The sequence below is a fragment of the Polypterus senegalus genome, chromosome 12, assembly GCF_016835505.1.
Source record: "Polypterus senegalus isolate Bchr_013 chromosome 12, ASM1683550v1, whole genome shotgun sequence".
Classification (NCBI taxonomy): domain Eukaryota; kingdom Metazoa; phylum Chordata; class Cladistia; order Polypteriformes; family Polypteridae; genus Polypterus; species Polypterus senegalus.
Genome location: NC_053165.1, coordinates 53053616 through 53076744, shown reverse-complemented (window position 1 = coordinate 53076744; position 23129 = coordinate 53053616). Strand labels below are relative to the sequence as shown.

Genomic DNA, 23129 nt, shown 5'->3' with positions numbered 1-23129 from the left:
GTTTGTGCAAAGAGTACCAAGACATGTAATTGAAACAGAAATGGTGAGACCCTTTTAAGAGGAATCTGGATGAGATATTGGGACAGCTTAGCTATGAGCTAAATAAATAAGCTCGATGGACTGAATGATGTCCTCTCATTTTTGTTTTTATGTCCATCAAGGCAATGGACATCTCAACTGGAAGGAGGGAGAGACTGATGAGCATTCTCAAAGTTGTGGAGAAACCACAGGTGTTATTTTGTGTGTTTCCTTTAATAATTTGTGTTCTTGCTTTGCTCCTCCCTCCATAATGGGTAGCACTGTTGACTCACTGCCCCAAAGTCAAGAGTTCAGCTCCCTTTCCAGATACTGCCATGGTGAAGCCTACATGTTCGTGTCATTTCTCTGTGGATTTTTCTCCAGGTTCTCCATTTGTCCTCATACATTCCAAAGATGTACATGTTATGCTAATAGGAGACCCCGTTTTGTAGTAGTGGGAGTTAATGCATATGTATGTGCCCTCTGATGGACTGGCACCTGATCAAGGGATTGTTCCTACTTTGCTCCCAGTGCTGCTAGGATATGCATGAATTAAAAATGGAAATGGATGAATTGATCTGCTTCTGCATTTGTTGGCCTCCTGGGTTGCTACTATAGCGCCTCCTCTTGGGGACACTGGGTTTTAAATCTTTAAACTGTGAACAAGCAAAAAGCAGTGTGAGTGTGCATAGGGGGGATAATCTGCCACTTAATGCTGCTTCACTACCCCAAAGAAAATCTGCTGCTTGTTTCCAGTTTTCCTGTAAGTTCCTTTCCAGTAAATCAAATAATACCTGGCAGCACAGGCAACAACCAACAGGTGTCCTTTTAAAACCTTTGTCTGTTTATTTATGAAATGAATCTTGAATACATACTGCACCGTGTGTTCTTATTGCTAAAACAAAAGAGTCGACCCATTTCAGTAAAATGGCATACGATGCACACAGCTAACGCAGTGCAACTTGGGCTGAGGTCCAACCCAGGTAAGCATTTTAGTGTAAAAGTGACCACAGTTAAAGGCAATATAAAAAGTTCAAACAAATGATTGAGAACTTTCTTCATTACAATACTTTCCAACTTTGTTTGGTTAGCAGGCAGCACATGGTGATAACGTGAATGCTCTGCAAACTCTGAGCCACGAGTCGTAGTGTGCAGAAAGCAAAGCTACCTGAATTCTCTGAGTTGTAACCTAACACTGATCTTTCACCGCAATCAATTGTACAAAATAAAAAAGTATAACCTGGTCAGCCAGAAATGGGTTGTTTGTGATCATATTGCATTGGGAGAAAAGTGATACGCATTCAATACTCTGAACTTGCTCTTTATTTTCATGAAAAATATACAGTTAATGTTTAATTGCTTTTTTTTTTCGGGAGCCAAGTAACAAATCAACATTGACCTTACATTTCCCGAATAGTCCGACTGAAGATTCATGTGAGGCGGGGTGGTGAAACATCACAAGCTGTAGGTTTGAAAACAACATTAGCTTATGATAAAGAAAGGCAATTTTTTTTGTCTATTAAAAAACACATCATTATCATCAGGGTTTTGGTTTATTTTTATCTTGTTCTTATCTGGACTGAGGCCACATTTCATCTTACTATCAGTTTTAAATTACTTCCCTGCCTGCTGGGGATCAACAGACAAAGGTCAGAGATTAAACATTCACAAGCCCTGCCAACATGCAGTAGCTGTAAAGTCTCATATTGAGTCTCCATGCAGGCCATCCAGGTAGTGCATTCCTTGTCAAATTCCTGAACAATATCGTTGATTTTGGTTTACCTAGTGTCCAATTCATTATTTTATGGATGAAGAACAGGAAGCCAGTCCACTACTAATCAAATATAATGCACCAATAAAGACAACAGCTTTGGATTGTTTTTAATGATTTATTTGAACCCTGTGCCATTCATTTTGATAACCTACTTAGTTGTGGTCAGGATCGGAGTAGCCAAAACCCACCCAGCAGTTATGAGATGTAATGCAGTTCACCAATGCACCATACATTACACTTACACTGACACTCACTAAAGCCGAGTTGAGCCGCTGTCTTTAGGATGGAGAGGCAAGGAGAACATGCAAGTGCCACACAGGCAATGGCTGAGCAGGATATTGACCCAGGGTCTCTGGATCTGTGAGGCAGCAACATTAACCATAGCACCAGCAGCCTGTCCCTCTATTTCAACCATCTGGCCTAGTTTTACAAATGACAAACAGGAAAACAACTGCCATTTTGTGCAGTGCCTTTCAATAGTGAACAGCATCCTATGGTGCTTTACTGAACAATTCTTTTTCTACCATTGGTTCACTCATAGCTTAGCACAGAGTAATATCAATAATAATGTATTTTATTTATATAGCACCTTTCCTGTGGTCAAACCACCTCACAAATATTCAAAAGAGTACAAAGGGAATAACAGCACAGAAAAAGATCAGATTAGTAACACTGCATACAAACTAATATCAAATGTTAAACAACAAAAAACAGATTAAAGTTCTGAATTAGAATAAGAAACAGCAATCAGGAATAACAAATACTAATTTCTAGGAAAGAACCATGAGCAAAAAACTTAATTTGTGTAAGATCACATGTAGGAATGTTAGCATAGCATTAAATCACCCACAAGAATGAACGAGGACTTGACTGAGTTCACAGTAGAGGCCGGGTCAGATCACTTCTAAAGATTGTTACTGTATATTATGGAGGATGATGAGCAGGCTAGTAATTAGAACCAACAGACATTCAATGGCTATACATTTGATGTTTAGATGGCATTGGACAATTCCAGCCAGACCACCGCCCTTATCTGAGCAGCGAGTTTCTGCAAAGTAAACCGACCCAAATGAAGACTCAGTAAAGCCACAAGCAGTTTTGAACCAACCACCTCTTGAGTAAGAGTCAAACACTTTAGTCACACAGTGATTACCAAACCCTGAGGTGTACCACTAATCACGTCAGATGTCTTTGACCCATCTGATTCCCTGCCTTTACCCATGGAGTCATCCTCAAATGCAGTCTTCAGACTGCTTTATATCTATCTGTCCATCCATTTATTAAATCCAGTTCAGAATCATAGGGGCCAGGGTTCATACCAACATCCCTAAACACAAAGTACTCATTTAACTTAGTGGCCCCAGGTCTGCAGAAAGTCCACCTGGGAGGTTATCGGTGTTCATGGTAAAGTCTCTCCTGGAAACCCACATTGTCTCTGTTGCACTTTTAGGCTGGCTTCGTTCATATGAATGTATTGTGAACACTAGCGTGTGTTGTTGTAGCACTTCCCAAACCAAACAGAACACCATGGGGGCTAAAGTTTCAAAAGGAGGAAATTTTAGTTTATTTGAGGAGGGTGAAGAAAAGTAAAACACAACCAGAAAAGAACACTAAAATCTTACCCTCTCTGGGCCTATTTATCTCAACAGGCATGGATCATCTGCTTGTCTAATGGGATGGCTTGCTCAATTGCTCAGCTAAAAGTTTCATACAACTAGACTCCCTTAGGCCGTGTCCACACTACTATGTTTTCATTTTAAAATGCAGACAATAGTCCCAATTATCACCTTTCATCAACACTACCCTGATATTTTTAACTTCTGAAAACATTTTCCAGAGCCATAGACTGGAACTTTTGACAACGGAGACTCCAATCACACTCAGATTTTACTGTGCTTATTACAAAGCCCTTCCCTGATTGGATTTTGCTCATTACAAAGTCTCATTCCCTGATTGGTCAACCTTCACAGATAAAACCCAAATTTCAACATAGCAGACGCAGAAGAGTTGCCTTCCATGGTGCTTGTTGTGTTGCTTACCTGTGTGCATCTAAATTGTGTTGTGTACAGCTTGAAAAGCTGTATACAAATACAAAACACAATTAATTTCCCAGTCACTACAGCTTTGTGATAAATCCCATAGCTGGCAGCATTACTAACCCCTTTTCTGCTGATGTGCACATGCCCACTCTAGGCAAATGTTTATGTGTTAATGTGTTTTCAGTCATTTTAGTGTGGTAGAAGATACTTTACAATGATGTGAACACGCTGGTGTGGACAGAGATTGTCCTTTTTTAAAAATACTGTTTTTAAGTGAATATTTTTACTGCTTAAACGAGATAGAAAGATTTTTGAAAAGAACCAGAAGAGAAAATGTAGTCAGAGACACGCAAAGTCTGTTAACCAGACGGCTGTCCAATTTTTTGTCATAGGGTAAAACCAAAATTGCTCTCAAAATTAAGAAAGAAGGAGGTCTTTTTAAGCCAGAAACTTCTGAGAAACATTCGCCAAAAAGAGTTCTTAGGTTTTTATCAAGTCTCGAATAAAGTCAGAAGCTAAAGAAGCCATCTTTAAATAGACGTGTTGATGACATAATTGTCATGCCATCGGGGTGAGTTGTGCAAAACATTGCTTGGGTAACAAGTAATGTTGATCAGTAAATTTTGCCAAAGGGTTATTTGCAGCGAATTTGCTGCCTTCATATTCACCCTTGTTCATCTAACTATTTACTGACAATTCATCTACTTTATGAGATTTAATTTTTAAATACCAATGCCTCATAATGCTTTGCGATGCCAGTGTGGCGTCCTTGGGAGCTGTAACAGCCAACATTAATAGGACTTCCCACTGGGTATATAATGCTGATCATTTGCATTACAGACTCTGTAGGACGAGTTATCTATGCTTGTAGCCAAATGTGCTGGTCGATCTTCGAGTTTCACATCAGCATAAGAGAGGTTTGTGCCCTGTGCATGCATAATAATTAGCCATGTGGTGCTGCAAAAGTGAAAGCAAACTTTGCCTGATGAAAACAAGAGGAGACTCTATGAAATATAATAATAAAGAAAGATTTATTACTATTTACTAGACATTTCTGTGTTTTTGATAGAATAAAAAGTGCAAAGCATCAGCACAGACAGTTTGGAGAGCCTTTAGCATGACTTTAAAAAATAGAACGAGCCAGTGGCTTCAAACAGGAAAAGCCACTATGAATTTTCTGCCTTTAAAAGACCTAAATATTTTTTCTGACTTTTGAGTATGATTTTAGCATTTCCTCTTTGTTTTGGAGAAATCTATAATTGCGCATCTCTGACTGTATTATTTCTTCTTTGATATCAAGGAGGTGCGGTGGTTGGCACTGCTGCCACACAGCTCAGGTCACCTCTTTTGGGCACAATAATCGGTCCAGTATGGTTGACCGATGTTTCCCTAGCCCTCAGGGACACTTTAAAGACAATTGCGCCATTATAATCCAGTCAAATCTAGTGTTCAGTTAGTCCTTCTCCACTGACTTCAATGCATTTCGGCAAGTTCCGTGTTTCTGTGTTTTAGTGGAACTCAAAGGGAGGCGAACTTGGCAAAGTTCGCTCATCACTAGTAATGAGTGATGTGACATTTACAAAGCAGATTTGCCCATTGCCCCTTAGACAATGACGTTAAGCAATAAAATGTAAAAAATTATTAAACTATTTTAATTATTTAATAAAGCCTTCAGGTAAAAAACATACTGCAGAAACTGATTTCTTGGGTGTGAAAACCCGAGAACATCGAGCCACAATAATATGTAGTAGTGTGTTAGTAGCCTTAATCAACTCTGTGCCTCATTCTTTCTCTCACCACTTAAGTGTTGGATTCATTCCTTGTCCCAACTCCACACTTGTTTGACATCTGGCTGCAAGGCAGTTTTAACTCCATTTTTTGGTCTCTTTTGGTGTCAGGATGGCTGAACCAGACCAGAGATCCCTACAGAACAGCAGTTCTCAACCTTTCTAGTGCCGCGACCCTTTAATACAATTACCCATGCTTTGGCGACCCCAAACATAAAATTATTTTTGTTGCTACTTCATAACTGTAATTTTGCTACTGTTATGAATTGTAATGTAAATATCTGATATGCAGGATGTATTTTCATTGTTACAAATTGAACATAATTAAAGCATAGTGATTAATAACAAAAACAATATGTAATTATATATTGTGAAATATGTATTTCTAATTACAAATAAATGATATTTTGTCTTTATGACTTACATTGTGTATTGAACTGTATTCACCATATTCATGTTGTATACTTATGTGAAAATGTGAAAACTATGGCGTAGCATGGGTAACAGTCTTAATATAACAACAGTAAACTACATATTACAAAATTGTTGTGACAGTATGCGTAAAAAGCCAACGTCAGTGCGAAGGATGAGGCTGCTTCTTTCTCACCAGATCAGAAATTCTCAGGGCAGTCTTTGCAAGAGCACAACGAAGATCATCTTCTGCAACAAGTCTACTTCTGTATTTAGACTTGATAACCAACAAGCTGGAAAACCCTGTTTCGCAAAGATATGTTGTTGGAAATGGAAGAAGAAGTGCACAAATCCCTGCAACGTCACACCGTTCGATGTACAGTAATGTAAACAGTTAAAAATAATAAAGTTACAACAATTAAAACGTTTGAAATTATTCTGATTCAATTGTCTGCAACATCTATCCTCGAATGACAATTATAGTAAAAAACTAGTAACTACCAATGGAAAAAATTTGTAGAATAACAAGTTTTACACAGATCTTAGGCGACCCCTGGCAAATCGTCATTCGACACCCAACGGGGTCGCGACCCACAGGTTGAGAACCGCTGCTATAGAAGCTCCATTATGCATCTCTGCATACTGGGATCACGCATCCCCCCCTAGGGTCGTAAGGTGTCGACACCCTTAGCCTGGCTCAGTCTGGCTTGATGGTTGCCAGGTAACCTGCACCTCTCTCTGTTTAATGCTGGTGCCTCTGCCGGTTGTCCTTCCAGGGCATCCAGCACACAAACAGGTCTACCAACCCTTGATGCTGCCCATCTGCTTATAATGGTTTGGAATTTTGACATTTTTTCATTGCCAGTGCAAGTTTTCTTCTTGATGTTAAGGCCATGTCTTTGTCTTGTGCCTCTTCTCACTGCCTACAATTCCTATTCTGATCAGGTCTCCTAGTGTAGTGTGTATGTGTTTATTCTTTTATGGCCAGTTTATTTTTTCATGGCCATTCTGTTGCTTTCATCCTGGTGCTTGCTGTATCAACATTTATTGTCAATCAGTAAATTATTCACATATTTACAGACTAAACTGCAACACTTAAAATGCTCAGTTCAGTTTTGTTCAAGAGAGTATTTTTTTTTCTGGAAATCTTTTATTTAACAGTATTTTTGTACACATGCATGAATTTTGGACATTGTGAGCATACAACCAGACAACTTGACATGCGGATTATGTGGACATTTTGACATTGTTTGCTGTTACCATAAACGTCTATTCTATTAGAAACTTTGTTCTGCCTGAACACTTGAGATTACAAACCTTTCTTGCCCATCACTATAAACTACATGGAGTAAGTAAACATATAAAATTGTGTTATATTTGGGTAGGGTATTCCTTGAATTAATCTTTTAAAATGTGTATTACCTTTGTCCACCACCAGTTTTTTCCTGACTTTTGACTGTAAATATGTACACTCTTCCCTGACTTTGATTATTTCCCAGTACATCTTATTTCGCTCTTTTCCATCTTATTGTGTTTGACTGTATCCTTAGGCCGGGTTTATACTTCACACAACATGACACGTGCTCCACAGGACGCTACTGCTACTCAAGCATTGTACTGTTTATACTTGAGCGTGAACTTTACGGAAATCTGGAAGATTCCACCAGGTGGCAGTGCGAGATATCATCATGGTGAGAAAGCATTCGGTTTCCCTGTGTTGTGAATTGCCTGAAACATCCATTAAATTCCAAGGACTCCTTGCCACAATATCTCTGAAAAGGATGTTTAATGATTACATTCATCAATCTAGGGATGCGCCCATTCCAGCAAGCATCAGGCGTGAGACAGAAACAATCCCTGGATGAGACATCAGCTCATTGCAAGGTGAAAACAAGCACACACACACACACTAGCGTCATTTTAGCGTTACCAAATCCCCAAACCTGCATGTCCTTGGAAGGAAACTGGAGCACACTGTGGAAACCCACCAGGAAAACGTGCAAACTCCAGGCAGGGAACACCAGGGACGTGACTCACTGCGAGTCAGCAGCGCTACTGCTCCGCCACCGTGCTGCCACAACATGTGTAATTATTGTAAGTATTCATTATTTAAAATGCATGTCATCATGAAAGCGATATCAAGTACAAATCTAAGGATTCTATATGTGCAGAGAGCTGGAATATCATAAATTTAATGTGTTCTGTGTGACAATTGCTGCCTGGTGCTGCTGTCAGTTCAGGAGGAAGCCCCAGAAGCACATAGCAACTAACAACTGGGTCCATTTTAAGGTGATGTTTACGACGGTCTACTTTGATGATAAAATAAACTATGAGATTAAGGTGGAAAATTCAAGATTAAAGATGAAATTTCCACTTTAATCACAAAATACACGTTTTCACCATGTCCCTAATTTCTTTTCATTGTGGCTGAAATACACTGCCATACATTCTGATGCTGTTGTGAAGGTGTAAAAAAAAAAAATAAAGATTGGAACAGAAGATGGTATGTTTTACGTTGGGGAATATGTGACACTTGAATATAAAAGCACCACAAATGCATTTGTATGTCGGCCTTATGCTTCACCACATCGAACCGTTCATCAAACATCAAAGTACGCACGTCGATCCTGGAGGATCTGCAAAGCGGCTTTCTAGCACATGTAGATAGTAAACAGAGACTCTGACATCATGTTCCAACTTGATCACACTGCGCCCCCCCACTTTATGCTGGTAATGCAAACTGCACACAAGCGTAGCATTAATTCCTGAGGACGCATCAAATGAACGCTGGGAACACGTGGCAGCCATGATGCATGTGCATACGTGTTCTGAGTGTGAAGTATAAACTGGCCCTTATACTGCAAGTCTTGTGACAATAGCTTCACTATCTATATATTATAATGTCTTACTTGGTCCTAGTGGGTTTTCTGTGGTTTCATCCCGTATCTCAAACACATGCAGGCTGCATTTCTAGCAACTCTGAATGTGATTGGTGGACTGGTGTCCCATAAAGGGTTGGTGCTTCTCTTGCTCCCAGTGCTGCTAGTATATGATCTGACCTCTAAACCCCTAAAACTGAAAAAGAGTTGGCTTGGTAACTGAATAAACGAAGAGTTTCATCTTCTTCTCTTTCCATTTCTCCGTAATTTCCATAAAATTGCCCTGCTTGTGAAGTAAAAAACACTTGTTTCTAAATATTTGGAATTTTGACTTTGATTTGTCCAAATTGGCATTGGCATTTTTTATGACATGAATGAACGCTTTAGTCCAATAATAATTGATTGACTGGTTGAACAGGAGAATCTGGAAATGTGCAGTAAGGATCGAGCATCCTGACATTTGGGACACATTAAGAGTCAAGTTAGTCCTAAACTTGGGGTAAGCCAGGGGACAACCAAACCGCAACAAGAGCCTAAAATCTACTTTAAGATGCATTAACGGGTCAAGTATCTGTGATTAAAGCCCCACTTCACTGTGTATAAAGAGGGATCAGGGGCTACCTACTAAAGTCCACCTCTTTTTATACAGGGGCCACAAAACACCCCCACAGAACCTCATCAGAATCCAAACAAGCCTTTGCAATAGAATGAAGGGGCAGTCGAGGAGATGGGGACAGCAGAGTCCAAAAATAAAACAGAACTTGTGTCTTCAAGAATTGCTGAGCACGGACTGACCTTTCGTCTGCTTCAGTGATCTCTGTTTGTTTGCTGAGTGTTTAAGAATATGAACAGGTGGAGAGAAGCTGCAAATGAAGTCAACATGAAAATGTCAAAGGGAGGCAAGTGGTGACATCCGTCATGGGCACCCAGCGGGTCACTGTACAGTCATACAGCATCCCGTATGGCACGTGTGGCTCATGCTGTGCTATTGTCTAATAAAGTGATGCTCTTTGTGACACTCCTCCCTGCCACCCAGTGCATGTCTCATCGCTAGTGCAGGAAAGACGCAGTTTGATTTGTCAGCCTTACTGGCTGCCTTCCAGCCAACACCAATAAATAAAGGAGGAACTCAGCATACGCCCTAACAGACTGCTCGATGGACAAACGTGTTATCTGGGCTTCTCATTTTTTGTAACCTGAGCAAGAAGGATGTAGAGAGTGATGATCACCAGAGTACCCAGAAGGACACCCAGACAAACCAGTTTCTAGGCATACTATATGAGTGAGCTTAAGAATGTGGGCTTGCATCCTTAAAAGCTACAGATTGTGGAGAATGAATAAATTACCAAAGGCAGACTTAACACACTTGGGAAGAGCCGTCCAGTTGGTGTTTACCCACCTGTGCAGGCCACGCAGGAGCGACGTGTCAGAACAGCAGCCTTTGTCTGATCCCACTCTCCCTGCATAGCCGGTACCACACCCCGGCCTGGCTATGTGGTCAAATTTTAAACCAGTTTATCCAGATACACCAGCAGTAAGTCAAAGAAAACACTAAAAACAGATAGTGTCTGCATTTTTTTTTGTTTTATAAACAGGTTTTGACATTTGAGGTTTACAGCACCTCATTACTCACTGAAATCAGTGCTCTTTGTAAGGAAAGCGCTACATAAAATGCTGCCTTCATACGTTATTAGAAAAACCTGAATAAACTTAATTGTATCATGGCCGCGCATATAGAATATGACAAGAGGGGCCCATCTTTATTGCTATTTAAACTTATTCACCTCCCAGCTAATGGCCAGCACTGCTTTTTTTACAGCATTAAAGAGTTTTGAGTTCAAATCCCAGCTTGGTCATACTGGTGTGGAGTCTGCGTCTCTGTTTGGGAGATCTCCCACTGCTACCACATTTCCAAAGACATGCCGGTTAGGGTGACTGGTGTGGTGTGGGATTGACTGGCATCCCATTTAGAGTTGATTATGGTTTTACACTTGATGCTGTCAAAATACTGCACTGCACAACTATGCCTGCAATTTTAGAAAATTAAAAAAATGGATGCACGCTCAGCGGACACCGTTATATTAAATGACTTACTTTAAAGCAACTCCAAAAACACAAGTAACTTGATCATAAAATAGTTGCGTACAGACTCAATTCTCGTTACTCATGAGTGGTTATGTTCTTGTAAAACCCTGCAGATAATGGAGCACTGATCCTATGGGAACAATGGGGTTAGGTTCCAGGTGGACTCTATTTTCTGTTACACTTTTGCTACCGGTTACCATAAACACATAAGTCTGTGCACTGAAAATGAGCTAAGCTCATCACAACACATCCCAGTTCTATGTAGTCCCCAAGGAGGAGATGAGCCAGGTCAGGACTGGCAGGGGGAGATGGAGTTGGGTGGATGCGCCAGCCTTCCACTCTGGTTCCCTTGAAGCTTGGGAAGGATCTTTGATTACAGAATTATGACTTTTACTTCCTATACAGTAGATAGTGAAGTTTGATTGTTGCCTTTTTTGCTCTACCCGAGGCCAAGAGCGACCCATTTATAACAGCCGATAAGCGAATCCGCTTGAATGGAATCTATGGATAGCGATGATCTACTGTACCTGCAATGTGAGGTGACACATGCTGAATGACTTTAAGGAAGGTAAGAACAATTACAGAGCCTGCAGACGACATGTAGTCTAAAATATGACATGCTCTCCCAAGGATTTCTCATCTCCAGGGCCGGATTAAGACGAAATTGGGCCTGATGCTGCAGCGCAAAAAAGGCCTATTTTTTCTCGGCATTCGACACTCACCATACATGCGCACTCAGACCGACCAAGGAGCTTTAACTGCTTGCGACAGAACCAGCCAGCATTTATTGAACATGAATAATAATAACGACGTAGTATCGTAACAACTCGAGATTAACATCAAACTATGTAACATAACATTCAATAGCAATTGTCTGAAAAGTGCACTTAATGCAGAAAACCTAACAATGAAATACACAAAATTTTGCAATTGTCTTATGAAACTGAGTAAGAAAAAATGAATTTGCAGAGACATTGGGTCAAAGTGACTCAGGTCAGGCACTTGAGGGTAAAAATTTGTCCACAATTTAAATTTCATAATAGACAAGAATCCTGTCGAGGATTTAAAAAATTCTAAACATCCATGCCGGGCCCGTGGGTCGGCTTTTAGTTTTACCTTTACAGATAACCATTTAAATAGCCATCGATGTTTACTGTACAACTAACTTTCAAGGTGAAAAATTTACTACGTTGCACTTACCGAACAATAATAAAGTGGCAAGAATCCCCAAGATATTGCAAAAAACGCAGCTAAATTACTAAGTAAACTGTTTAACGTAAAATTGATAGCATTAACTTGAAATTTTCAGTTTACAATAAACACGACGACGTTATAGTTACGTCACAGAGCAAAGAACAATAGTAGCTGTATAATAAGTAACACTGTGTCTAGGCGTCCGAAAGTCGGGACTCCAAATTTCATTCTAAGAATTATTTTGAGGTTAATATAGCAAAGGAAAACTTTTCAGCTTCCGGAAGATTCTCGTCTGTTTTCATCTGGGCCTATTTCAGGAATGGGCCTAATGCTGCAGCATCAATAGTACCCACCTTAATCCGGCCCTGCTCATCACCATAGTACAAGTGCTGCATTTTCAATGTAAGCATTGACGATGTGAGCCAACACATCGGCCGACTTGTGTTTGAACACTCATTCTTGTGCACTACAGTCCACTGTCACTATCCCTAAGTCGCAAAGCCAGCATTTGTTATTCTAATTCAGACAGATTTTACACTCAGGATCATAGGTGAAAAAAGAAGTTTTTAAGTGAATTAACATAATATTCTCAACCCTGCTTTATGCATTTCATGGCCTTGGGGTGCTGACGCATATTCTTGCAGCATCAAGTTCAAAGCAGGAACCAATCCTGGTGCCTTTCCTTTGCAGGGCCTACTCTCACACTGGGCTCTATTTATAATTCTCAATCAAGTTAGCATGGACGTCTTCAGGATGCGAAAGGACAAACGCAGCATCTAGAGAACAGCCAAAGTAGACATTGGGAGAGCCTACACGATCCACACAGACTGGATCGCGGTCTAAATCTGCACCCAGCACTCAGGACCACTATGCCTCCTCTGATTCTACGTAGCAGACATTTAATACCAATTACTTTTTTAATCATGTTTGGCAGGACGTTGGGCCACAGCGGCATTTAAAGAAGGCACTTACTTGTGTTGTAAGCCGTTGGCGGCGGCCCTCTTACCTTATTATGAAAGCGACCTCTTTACGTATTAACTGACCTTAAGGAAGACAGCAATAATTACAGAGTAAGCGGATGACGTGTACAGGCACTCAGTAGAAAATGTGAGTCGCTTTCCAAACATTCTTCTCTCCATCAAAAGCAAAATTATTTTGTAACTCCTACTTAAATGTGCAGTGAATAAAAAAAAAAATTCACACAAACAGTAAAGGAATACGCATAAGTTATTGTCCCCTACCCCCTCCACCGGGTGGGAGTAATTAAGCTGGCTGCCAGTGGTCTTCAGGGGCCGTCTATTAACATTCCTTTCTTTGTACTGTGCTAGGTGGGAAAATTATGACCTCTTGTCGAAGGAGTGACACTAGAAAGGAAAGAGTGACATGTTAAATCCCACTGCTGGCTCACTGTGTAGCACTCCACTAAGGATGTGAGCCACTGGAGTGTACAGACAGCCAGCGTTTGGAGTGGGACTTCTATGCTAAGGCGCCATAAAAAGCATATAGATTGTAATTGTAAGCTATAAAGTTCTTGGGATGGTGTTCATCAGAAAAGATATTTAACCGGAAGTGGTTTTACATGGTGACTTACACACTGATTACATTCCCAAAATGCTATACAATGAAGCCAAAATCATGGCATTTAATAAAAACTTAATCACAGAACTAAACAACTGTGGCATTGTGTACTCTAAAGTCACTTGTCACATGTGTTAGTGTCAGCCAAATGAATGAATGAACGCAATGTTCGCTTTGTGTGAAACCTACACTCTTACAAATAAAAGGTGCCACAGTGGTTCTTCGGAGCCATGCCATAGAGGAACCATTTTTGGTTCCCATAAGAACAATTTTCATGAAAGTTTCAGAAAGAACCCTTTATTTATTTTAATCTGTAACAGTGAATAACCCTGAATAAAAATATTAACAGGTCATGGTTTTAAAAAAGACTCTTGCTGCCATACAGTACCACAGGATAGGTTCAGGTTTTCTTAAATCTGTTTGCGTACTTCTAGGTAGCGTACCATACATGAAAGATTTCCTGACCCAATGGGGAGAGCTTTTAGTTATCTAGATCAGTAAACCATTCCATAAACAACCATGAAGAGATGGTAATAGATTTGTGAAATGCCAATGGATTCCTGATTTTTGAAGCACTCTCACTGCAAACCACAACACAAGCTAAGTTCAGGCTTTCTTGATCTGTTAGTATTCTGTTAGGCTGCCTACCAAATGTTAAAGATTTCTATTTTAAGAACCCCGCGCAGAATTAAATGGTTCTTTAACAAGCATTGCTTCTATGAGGAATCACATAGCCCAATATAGTACCATTGCTTTCAAGAGTGTGCCCAATTGATTCATGTTAATTATGTGAATCTAGGAATTCTGGTAGGAGCAAAGCCATTCTTCTGTGCCAGGGCTGTCAACACCAAGACAGTTTAAAGGAACCCAAGTGCTCTTGTAAATGCTGTAGGGGCTAAGGCACGGGATTTTAAGGCTGCTGGCTCATCCCCTAAACTCAGACTTAACGGTGTAACCGTGGATAGGTGTAACATGGTGATCTTATACGTCGCCCCAGAGAAGTGCTTCAGCTCACATCCACTCATATCTACAGTCACCCAGGTGCGTACTACACGCTGCATTTTAGTAGTCAAGAAATATACCCAATGAATACAGGGAGGGTGGGCAAAATCTGGTAAACAACTTTAACATTGATCTTGTTTCAAACTCACTACATTTGTAGAGATGCCATCTTGTAAGACAGCTATGACAAACTTGAATACTGAATTCTTCATTTAAAATCATTTTGCCATAGCAACTTAACTTGGAATTAAGTGTTAACACTGTTCATCATGTTTTGATTAACCTTGTAAATGGCGCCACCTCCCTTGTCTGTTAGTCACAGTTCAAGTAATACTTCCAATCCGCCCTTTAGAATTTTTGTGGAATAATAGAAATAAGCTATTGTTGATCACAAAAGGTAAGTGATGTACTTCACTTGTAAGAACAAGGCAGTGTCTGCACTCATTTTCTGTAATTACTGTATGGTAATCTTAATGATAGCGTAGCCTTAATTGTAAAGCACTGTAGGAAACAGAGATTGACAGGTTGGCAGATGTTGAGGGTAACATCAACTTTCATGGGTATAGCACCACTGCTTTGTGGATCCAAACTCTGAACAATGACGGTGCCAGAGCGGATCTTCAGAGCAATGCCATAGGGCAACCATTTTTGGTTCCCAAAAGACCCATCAACATGAAAGTTCCAGAAAAAAAACTTTCATTTGTTTTGATCCAAAATTGTCTCCATAAAGTAAATAACCATGAATGGATAGTAACAGAGCTGTGAAATACCAACAGGTCATGATTTTAAAAGGACCCTTGCATTTTACAATACCACAGGTTAAATTCAGATTTTCTTAATCTGTTAGTGTCCATACATTAAAGATTTTGTTTCTTCTTCTTCTACATATTAGGAAGTTTTCAAAACACAAAGAAGCAGCTTCATATTCAGAGAGCCCTTCCCAGAATGCAGTGGGGCTTTGCCAAGTAATGGTTCTACGAGGAATCACACAACCCAGTGAAGAACCATAAAATGCCATTAAGGGACCAGTAGTGTTAAGTGTGTGCAGTAGGCCAGCTAGCAGGTTACTAACAGATCAAGAAAACCTAAATTTATCCTGTGTTACTGTGTGCATCAAACCCCAATACTAACACTGTGTGACCCTGAGCAAGTCACTTGACCTGCCTGTGCTCCAATTGGAAAACCAAGAGAAATGGAACCAACTGTATCATAAATGTTGTAAGTCGCCTTGGATAAAGGCGTCAGCCAAAGAATTAAATGTAAAGTAAAAGCATCAAGTGTCCTTTTAAAATCAGGAACCCACTGGCACTTCACAAATCTGTGAAAACCTATTCATGCTTATTTATGGAGCCAGTTACAGATCTAAAGGGTTCTTTCTGGAACCTTCTTGAGAATGGGTCTTTTGGGAACCAGAAATGGTTGCCCTATGGCATCACTCTGGACAGCAACTCTGGCACCTTCATAGTTAAGAGTGTTATTGGTCACAAGGTAAAAAACACGACAGCTTTCATTCTAAATCACAAAACAGTTGCTAACCTCCCAGCGTAGTATGTAGCACCTTAAGAGGCATCCTGTTAAAATACTTTAGGTTTGGTCCTGTTAAGATTAAGAAACCTGCTGAATGCTATTATTAAACCTAAATTACTGATCAAAAATCTTGGACGCACCTCCTGTTCATCGACCGATTGTTTCCTGATGCAGTACCAAAACAGAATAACAATCCTCAGCCTCCTATGGAGCCATAATCCCATTTACCACTCCTGTTGCTAACCTACTCCCCATCATTATCTCTGTAATGAAGCAGACGTCTGGCTCTATCAGTATGAACACAGCACAGCTTTGCTATGCCATGGCTTCACACTTGCACAACAGGCATTTGTTTTCTTTATCTAAGGAGACAAGTTCTCTAATCCAGCATGTATCCAAACTTGCACAAGCCACTGATTTTACAACGTTTGCACTCCTGCAAAAAAAAAACCCAAAAAAACAATAGTTGTGAAAAGACTTTGCCCTGTTTTGGCAGATGGACTCCTGCTTCAATCGTCACCCTAGATTTCGTATCTTAGTTGGTCATGAGTTTTTCTATTTAACTTTAACGAAGGGGTTAGCATGATAAACGATAACAACCGAAAAAAAGGTTGTTCTGCAAAAACTAAAGGCCAAAACAACAACCGTCAAAGATTAAGATGCTGAATCTCAGAAAGTATGTCAACAGTGTCATATATTCCACTTCTCTTGGCCACCAAGCAGTGACATATAGCTTTACATATATGGTAGGAGTCGTACCCATCACACCTTATTTATTTTATACTCCTACAGATACAAGACCACTTCATAAATTAAAAAAAGACTCACAGAGGCCTTTGTATGAATCAGATGGTAAACAGTTGCGGTCCTTGCATGAGAAATCTTGCTGAGCTGACGAGCAGCCAAAGGCCAACCCATAAGCAGACTTGTGATGAAAAACAGCCCTGTCGATACTCCTCAGTCAAGCCTCAAACTAACTGATTCATGCCAGCCAGGCAGCCAGCCAGTCAGCCTGCCTCCTTCATGGTGGTGGTGCACAGCTAAGCCTTCTTCAAGGGTAGCTCACACATTCTTGACAGCACACCTCCACCTACTGAATCTTGTGGCGGCTCCTTTGAGTTCTGACATACTGTACATCTGTCACTCTTGACCAGTGTTTGCAGTGGGAGCTGTCATGGCACTGGTGTAGGTACCAGTAATCAGTCTTATCCACGCACCCGACAGACCCCCAAGTCCAGTCATCCTTCTTCTCACTGTTGCCCTTAAGGCAATTCGTAGGCCAGCTCTTTGATCTTCCTTTCAGTGCAGAGAGGTGAGCTGGAAAGTCCGTCTGGGTCAGCCCCTGCCTCGCCTTTTCCTTCATCTCCCAGAAAGTCTCGCAATTTTAAAATCGTCCCATTTTTTATTAATCCAAATCTCCACTGTCTCTCCGCTGTGCTAAGCTCAGTTCTGCTTTGCTTTCCTTACAAACTACTCCTCTCCAACTGTCCATTCAGTCCCCCTCTGCCTACGTGACTGCCGTTGTTTACCTCCTCTGACGTGCTCCTCTCAACGTGTTGCAAACACAAACTCGGAAATAACGAGAGCGAGAGATCGCGGCCAGTACCCGCAAAGTCTTACCTGCACGATCCCGTCCCCAACTCTGCCCAGAGCCCCTCATCGTGCAGCCCAGTCGGGGAACAGAGCTCGGAGGTTAGTGTACTGCCGCCTCTGCTGCCTCTGCCATCTCTGAGAGCCACTGCGCGAAAGCGTAAGAGCGTTTGTCGGGGGGTGTGAACATTGGAAAGCGCTGCTATGTGGCCAGTAGATGGCGCGGCTCGGCTCCTTCCGTGCAACAGAACGCCACGGTCTACGGAGAATTTATTGCTCAAGCCTGAACAATGACATGCATGCACAGGAAATCCACTGTACAGGTACATGCATTTATAACAAAACGAAACTTTCGAAGTGTATTAGTTGTACTTTTCTTCCTTACGTGGCACCGCAGAAATCAGAAATCTCGCACGAAGCGGTAGTAATGTGGATCGGCGAGTTTAAATCAGAACAGGAAATGTCCAATAAAATCTCAAATAAATAACATCAAATTATGAGAGATTTTCTATTACTTTTATTTCCTTATAGGGTCCAGAGGAACTGTAGCCTATCTAAGCAGAAAACATCCCTGATCAGGAAGCCCATCTACTGGAGGGCAAACTCCCACCCATACGTGGATGATGGAGGAACTACAGAGTAAAAGATGGGCACTCCAATATAAAATCTGACTATAACTGCGATGCATTCATAGTTTGTGCTGATATTACTGAAAACTGTGAAGCTACAAGTACATCGATAATATTTCACAGTGGCAGAGCTGCAATAAAAATGTTATATTAATGTTTGGTACAAGGTGGGAAAGAACACTGGTCTGAGCACCTGTCTTTTGATCTATAAACAGATGCAAATTACACTGGCGTTCAAAAGTTTGGAATCACCCGGAAATGTTCATGTTTTTGAACAAAATGGCTGCCTTTTTAACCAGACGTCATTGCATTAATTCAATAATACATTGAAATGACTGATTTTAATGTACCGTTCACATTACACTGCAATGCCCCATTTTTATAAGCCATTCCTTCAGTTTTGTAATGGTCAGCCCTCTTACTTTACTTTTAAATTAGTCATTTTAAAATGCTAATTGAATATTAGAGAAATCTTACAATTACATTTGCACTGTTCAATCCCGTTATTCTGTTCAGTGAAGCAAGTATGGTTACAAGGTACTGCCATTCCAAAAGTTCAACAGTACTACAGTAATGCAATTAAAAACAGGGCCAGCTCTAGCTAGTCTTCCAAGTACTGTAATAGCCATTATGAACACTAGTAGTCAATGAAAACAATTTAATGGTATCTTAATAAAAACGTATCAGTTTTTATCAAAAACATGAACATTTCCGGGTGATTTCAAATGTTTCAAAACCTGTGTACTGTATGTTTAAATTGTATTCATCCATACATCTCTCTATCTCATCCATATATCTTCCTTCCGGTTGCTATACAAGCAGCAGCCTTTTTACAGAATGACCATATTTCTCACTGTATTTCTTCTTTATTCCTATTTATTTATTTATTGAGCTTCTGTAAAGAGCCAGATTTCCACTGGGGACAAATAAAGTTCTATCTATCTATCACCATGGAAATAATGAAACAACTAACATGGCGTCATGTATTAGATGGTGTATAGCAATGGTAAACAGAATAATCTATAATTGATACATTCATTCGTTTTCCAAGCTGCTTATCCAGTTCAAGCTCATGGGTGCGTACCAACCTGTTTGCAGATTATGCTGACTTCCATTGCTCAAAGAGGAGAGCTCAGTGGCTTTAAGAATGGACTGATTGTGCCAGGGGCTTCAGTCATGGAGCTCGCTCAGATCGAGGATAAGATTTTTTTTCACAAGGAAAGGTAGCCAAGCTGATTTTGGCATGGAGGTCAGAATAAACAAGTAAGAAGCTAAACGCCATGATTTGATTCAAGCAGTCATAGGCAGCTTTGGACCATTGGACTGGAAATGTCAATCTAAGGTGACAGGAGGTAGATTAGTCAAGAGCAATCAGCCGAGAACTCACAGAGAGGGGGGATACTGTCGTTGGGTTGTATGGAAAGTTTTAAGTTTGCGGGTAAAGTATTTCAAAGAGTACAAGCTATAGAAACAAGACATCTGGTGCAAGAAGTCATCCTTCATTATATTCTTAGTGAGTTGACAACTTTGGTAAACTTCAAGACAAGCCTACAGACCCAAATTCCTGTTGCCCGAGTGTAGAGTTGTGTTGGCACTGTTAAGGTATGGATGTGTTTTTCTAGCATGCTTTAAGTCCTCCAATTCACTTAGAAGATGACATAAATGGCAATAAATACAAAAGCATTTCTATGGCATAGAGTTTCTGTTCTGATGTAATAGAACCCTCTTGGATGACAATGGATGTGCTTAGTGAATTAATTATTGAAGAGCAGTACAGCGATGTAAACATGTAGCATGACCATGTCAGTGTCCAGGACTAAACCTAATCAATGACCCAATTATGAATTCCTTTATGTAGGAATGGTGTCACATCCATCCAAAGCCATTCCTCGCGCTTGCAGAGTTGATGTCAAAAATCTTCTGGCAATGCCTTATTAAGGCAGCGTATATCAGCATATAATTACAGAGAGCATCCTTGAATGCGAGCCTGACCTGATATAGGAAAAAGTCCATGTCAGTAAAATATATAACATTCTAGTAAATATTCAGAAAGAAGAGTAGAGTAAAGAACACAAAAAAGGCACAAACACAATAAACTACCATAAACCCAAGGCTATTTTAAGAATCTATTTGCACAACACCAGAATGCCTTTCAGTCTGTGGCGACAGCCTGTCTTCTTATCTCCTGTGCACTCCTGGTCTTTTTCTCCTCAGGCTGTCTTCTTTCTTGCCTTTACTTTCTGCTGTATAGTCAAAGAGGCAAACCCCCACACCTGGAGATCATTCCTGGGAAACATCTCAAATTGGCCCCAGGGTCAGGTAAACCCTTCCAAGCACTCCTACACCCTTTTAAATGGACGTACATCCTAGACATCTCCAGTCCAATATTCACCATGGCCCACATATGTATTGTTCTTTATCAGGGACACTTGCTGTCTCTGAACAATAAAGGGGACCTGTAGGGTCCACAAAGCCTCATCCACCTCGCTAGGTTTAACACCAGAAATCGAGGAGCTCTAACATACAGAAAGTGGGTGAGGAACGTGAAGAATGCAGGGTGGACTGCTATAAATGAAGCAAATGACATTAAAGAGAAAAAGCATCACATTACCTGCCCAGAAAATGGAGCAAAGAACGAGGGGCAGTAAAAGGAGTCAAGGACGGGTGGGTAGTGGCAGTAAAACGAATTGACCCTGGAGTCTGAAAATGGCAGAATTCTGGGTGGGCTGGAGATAAAAATGAAATAATTCCATGAGGCTGCCATTTGTATTTTAGCTATAAACTTGTTAAAGAATTCTAAATCTATACTCATTGTAGAGCACCATACAAAAATAAAGACTTGACAATGAGGAGACCTTGAACGGAGTTTTTAAGTTAGTACTGTATTCTGTTTCTAAAATAGATTTGTTTGCAAGTGGTCAGGTGGATGCACATTTATAAATCTGCATGTGAGTCAGCCATAAGGTTTTTACTGGAAAAAGTGGATTCAGAAACCGAAAAGATGGAAACCACACACATTTAGAGGAAGGAGCTCAAACAAGTATATGGCTATAAATGGTCAAGATGGCCTATTTATTTACAGTCATTTCTGCAACTTTCCAGGGAACTATGATGGCATTTGCAAGGTTTCCTCATGTGGCAATTTTCTTTAAAACATCCTGCTGACCGAGAGATGTACAGCTGGCAGAGGAAGTGCTGCAGAGAGTGGAGAGTGCCGGATTGAGGCTAAAGCGATCAAAGAGCACATTCATGGGGAGAGGGGTCACACAGTGGACACGTCAAACTGAAAAGGAAGAAATAGCAGTCTGTGGCTTTTTATGTGACTGAGTTCAGAGTATTTGCACTTTAAGAAAACAATACCTTATTTATTATCAATATTAGCTTCATTACATCAGCAGCTACACAGAGACAACGTAGCAGTGAAACAAACCACAGGAAGTTGCATTTTTTCAGTTAAAAAAAAAATCAATACAGTAATTTCCAAACTGCATGGAATGTACCCTGTTTAGTAACACATCCACCACATACAGCAGGGTTTTCAGCTTCAGCTCCTGGAGGGCCACAGGTTTCATTCCAACCACTTTAACTAGTATTCAGTTACTGCTACTAATAAAATGTACTCCATTGACTTAATTTAGATTCCAAAACCAAAGCTGCTAATTGGCTAAGTTAACGATATCTACTGAGCTCCTCCAGGTCAAAAAACATGATGTTCTCAGAAAAAGAAAATAAGTAATATTAGAAATGTCTGACTTCCCAGAGCAAATTCAATGCCAAGCAATATAATAAAGTAACATATTATTAACAGCAAGAATTGGATTCTAATTGTAGATGTTGCTGCAGGGAAAACCTGAAGTCAACTACTGTACTTTCTTGCAGTCCTGTTCACCAACACAGTCACAACTAATCAAACATTTTGCCCTAAGATTAACCAATCAAAAAACAGTACTCACTGGAGCCCACCCTCTTAACCTTTAGGACAGGTCCTGTTGGGGAGCATTCCCTGGTAAAGCGCGTTGCCGCACCCACCGTAAAGACGAAACTGCTCGAGATCCTGTTTGGCAACCCCCCCCAGGCAGACACGCAGTCCAGTCCCACAACCTGAAAATGACCCTCTATCTGCCGCAGCCAGGTGCTACGTGGGCGCCCCCTTGACCTGGTCCAGCCACTTGGGTCCTCAACAATGAAGATCCTAACGAGCTGAAGCACCCTCGGGGGAAATGTGCCACATGGACATAGTGCAGTAACTGACGCTCCATCACAATGCAGGTAATGTGCCTCATTCGGGACTCCATGAGCAACCGCTCATTAGACACAAAGTCAAACCAGCGGTACCCAAGAAATCTCCGAAGACACACAGTACCAAAGGAGTCAATTCTTCGTCTCAGGTCACTGGATAGCGTCCATGTCTCGCAACCATAAAGCAGTAATTTTAATGCTCACCTGCCATTTTCTTAGTATTTATTATGGTCATATTGCACTTTGCCTTTATTTCTTAATGTATTTATTCCTTTTTAAAATTTTGCCCACAATATTCGTTCACACGTTTTAACCGAAATGTCATCGCCGTCCTCAGCATTTCAGAAGCGACTCTACAGTATTTTCTCTTGGCACCG

The 23129-nt window shown here is 40.6% G+C and overlaps 1 protein-coding gene across 2 annotated transcripts in view; it reads right to left on the bottom strand.

The window, feature by feature from the left end:
- pfkfb4b (6-phosphofructo-2-kinase/fructose-2,6-biphosphatase 4b) overlaps positions 1 to 18051 on the bottom strand; it is an 82104-nt gene extending 64053 nt beyond the window's left edge. The window contains exon 1 of one of the 2 annotated variants that reach the window (XM_039771301.1): positions 17915 to 18051. In XM_039771301.1, the coding sequence (XP_039627235.1) occupies positions 17915 to 17954 (40 nt within the window). In that variant the 5' untranslated portion in view covers positions 17955 to 18051. Of the gene's footprint in view, positions 1 to 17122; positions 17255 to 17914 lie in introns of those variants that run through there. The other variant, XM_039771302.1, reaches the window with a different exon arrangement.
- Between the last annotated feature and the right edge of the window lie 5078 nt (positions 18052 to 23129).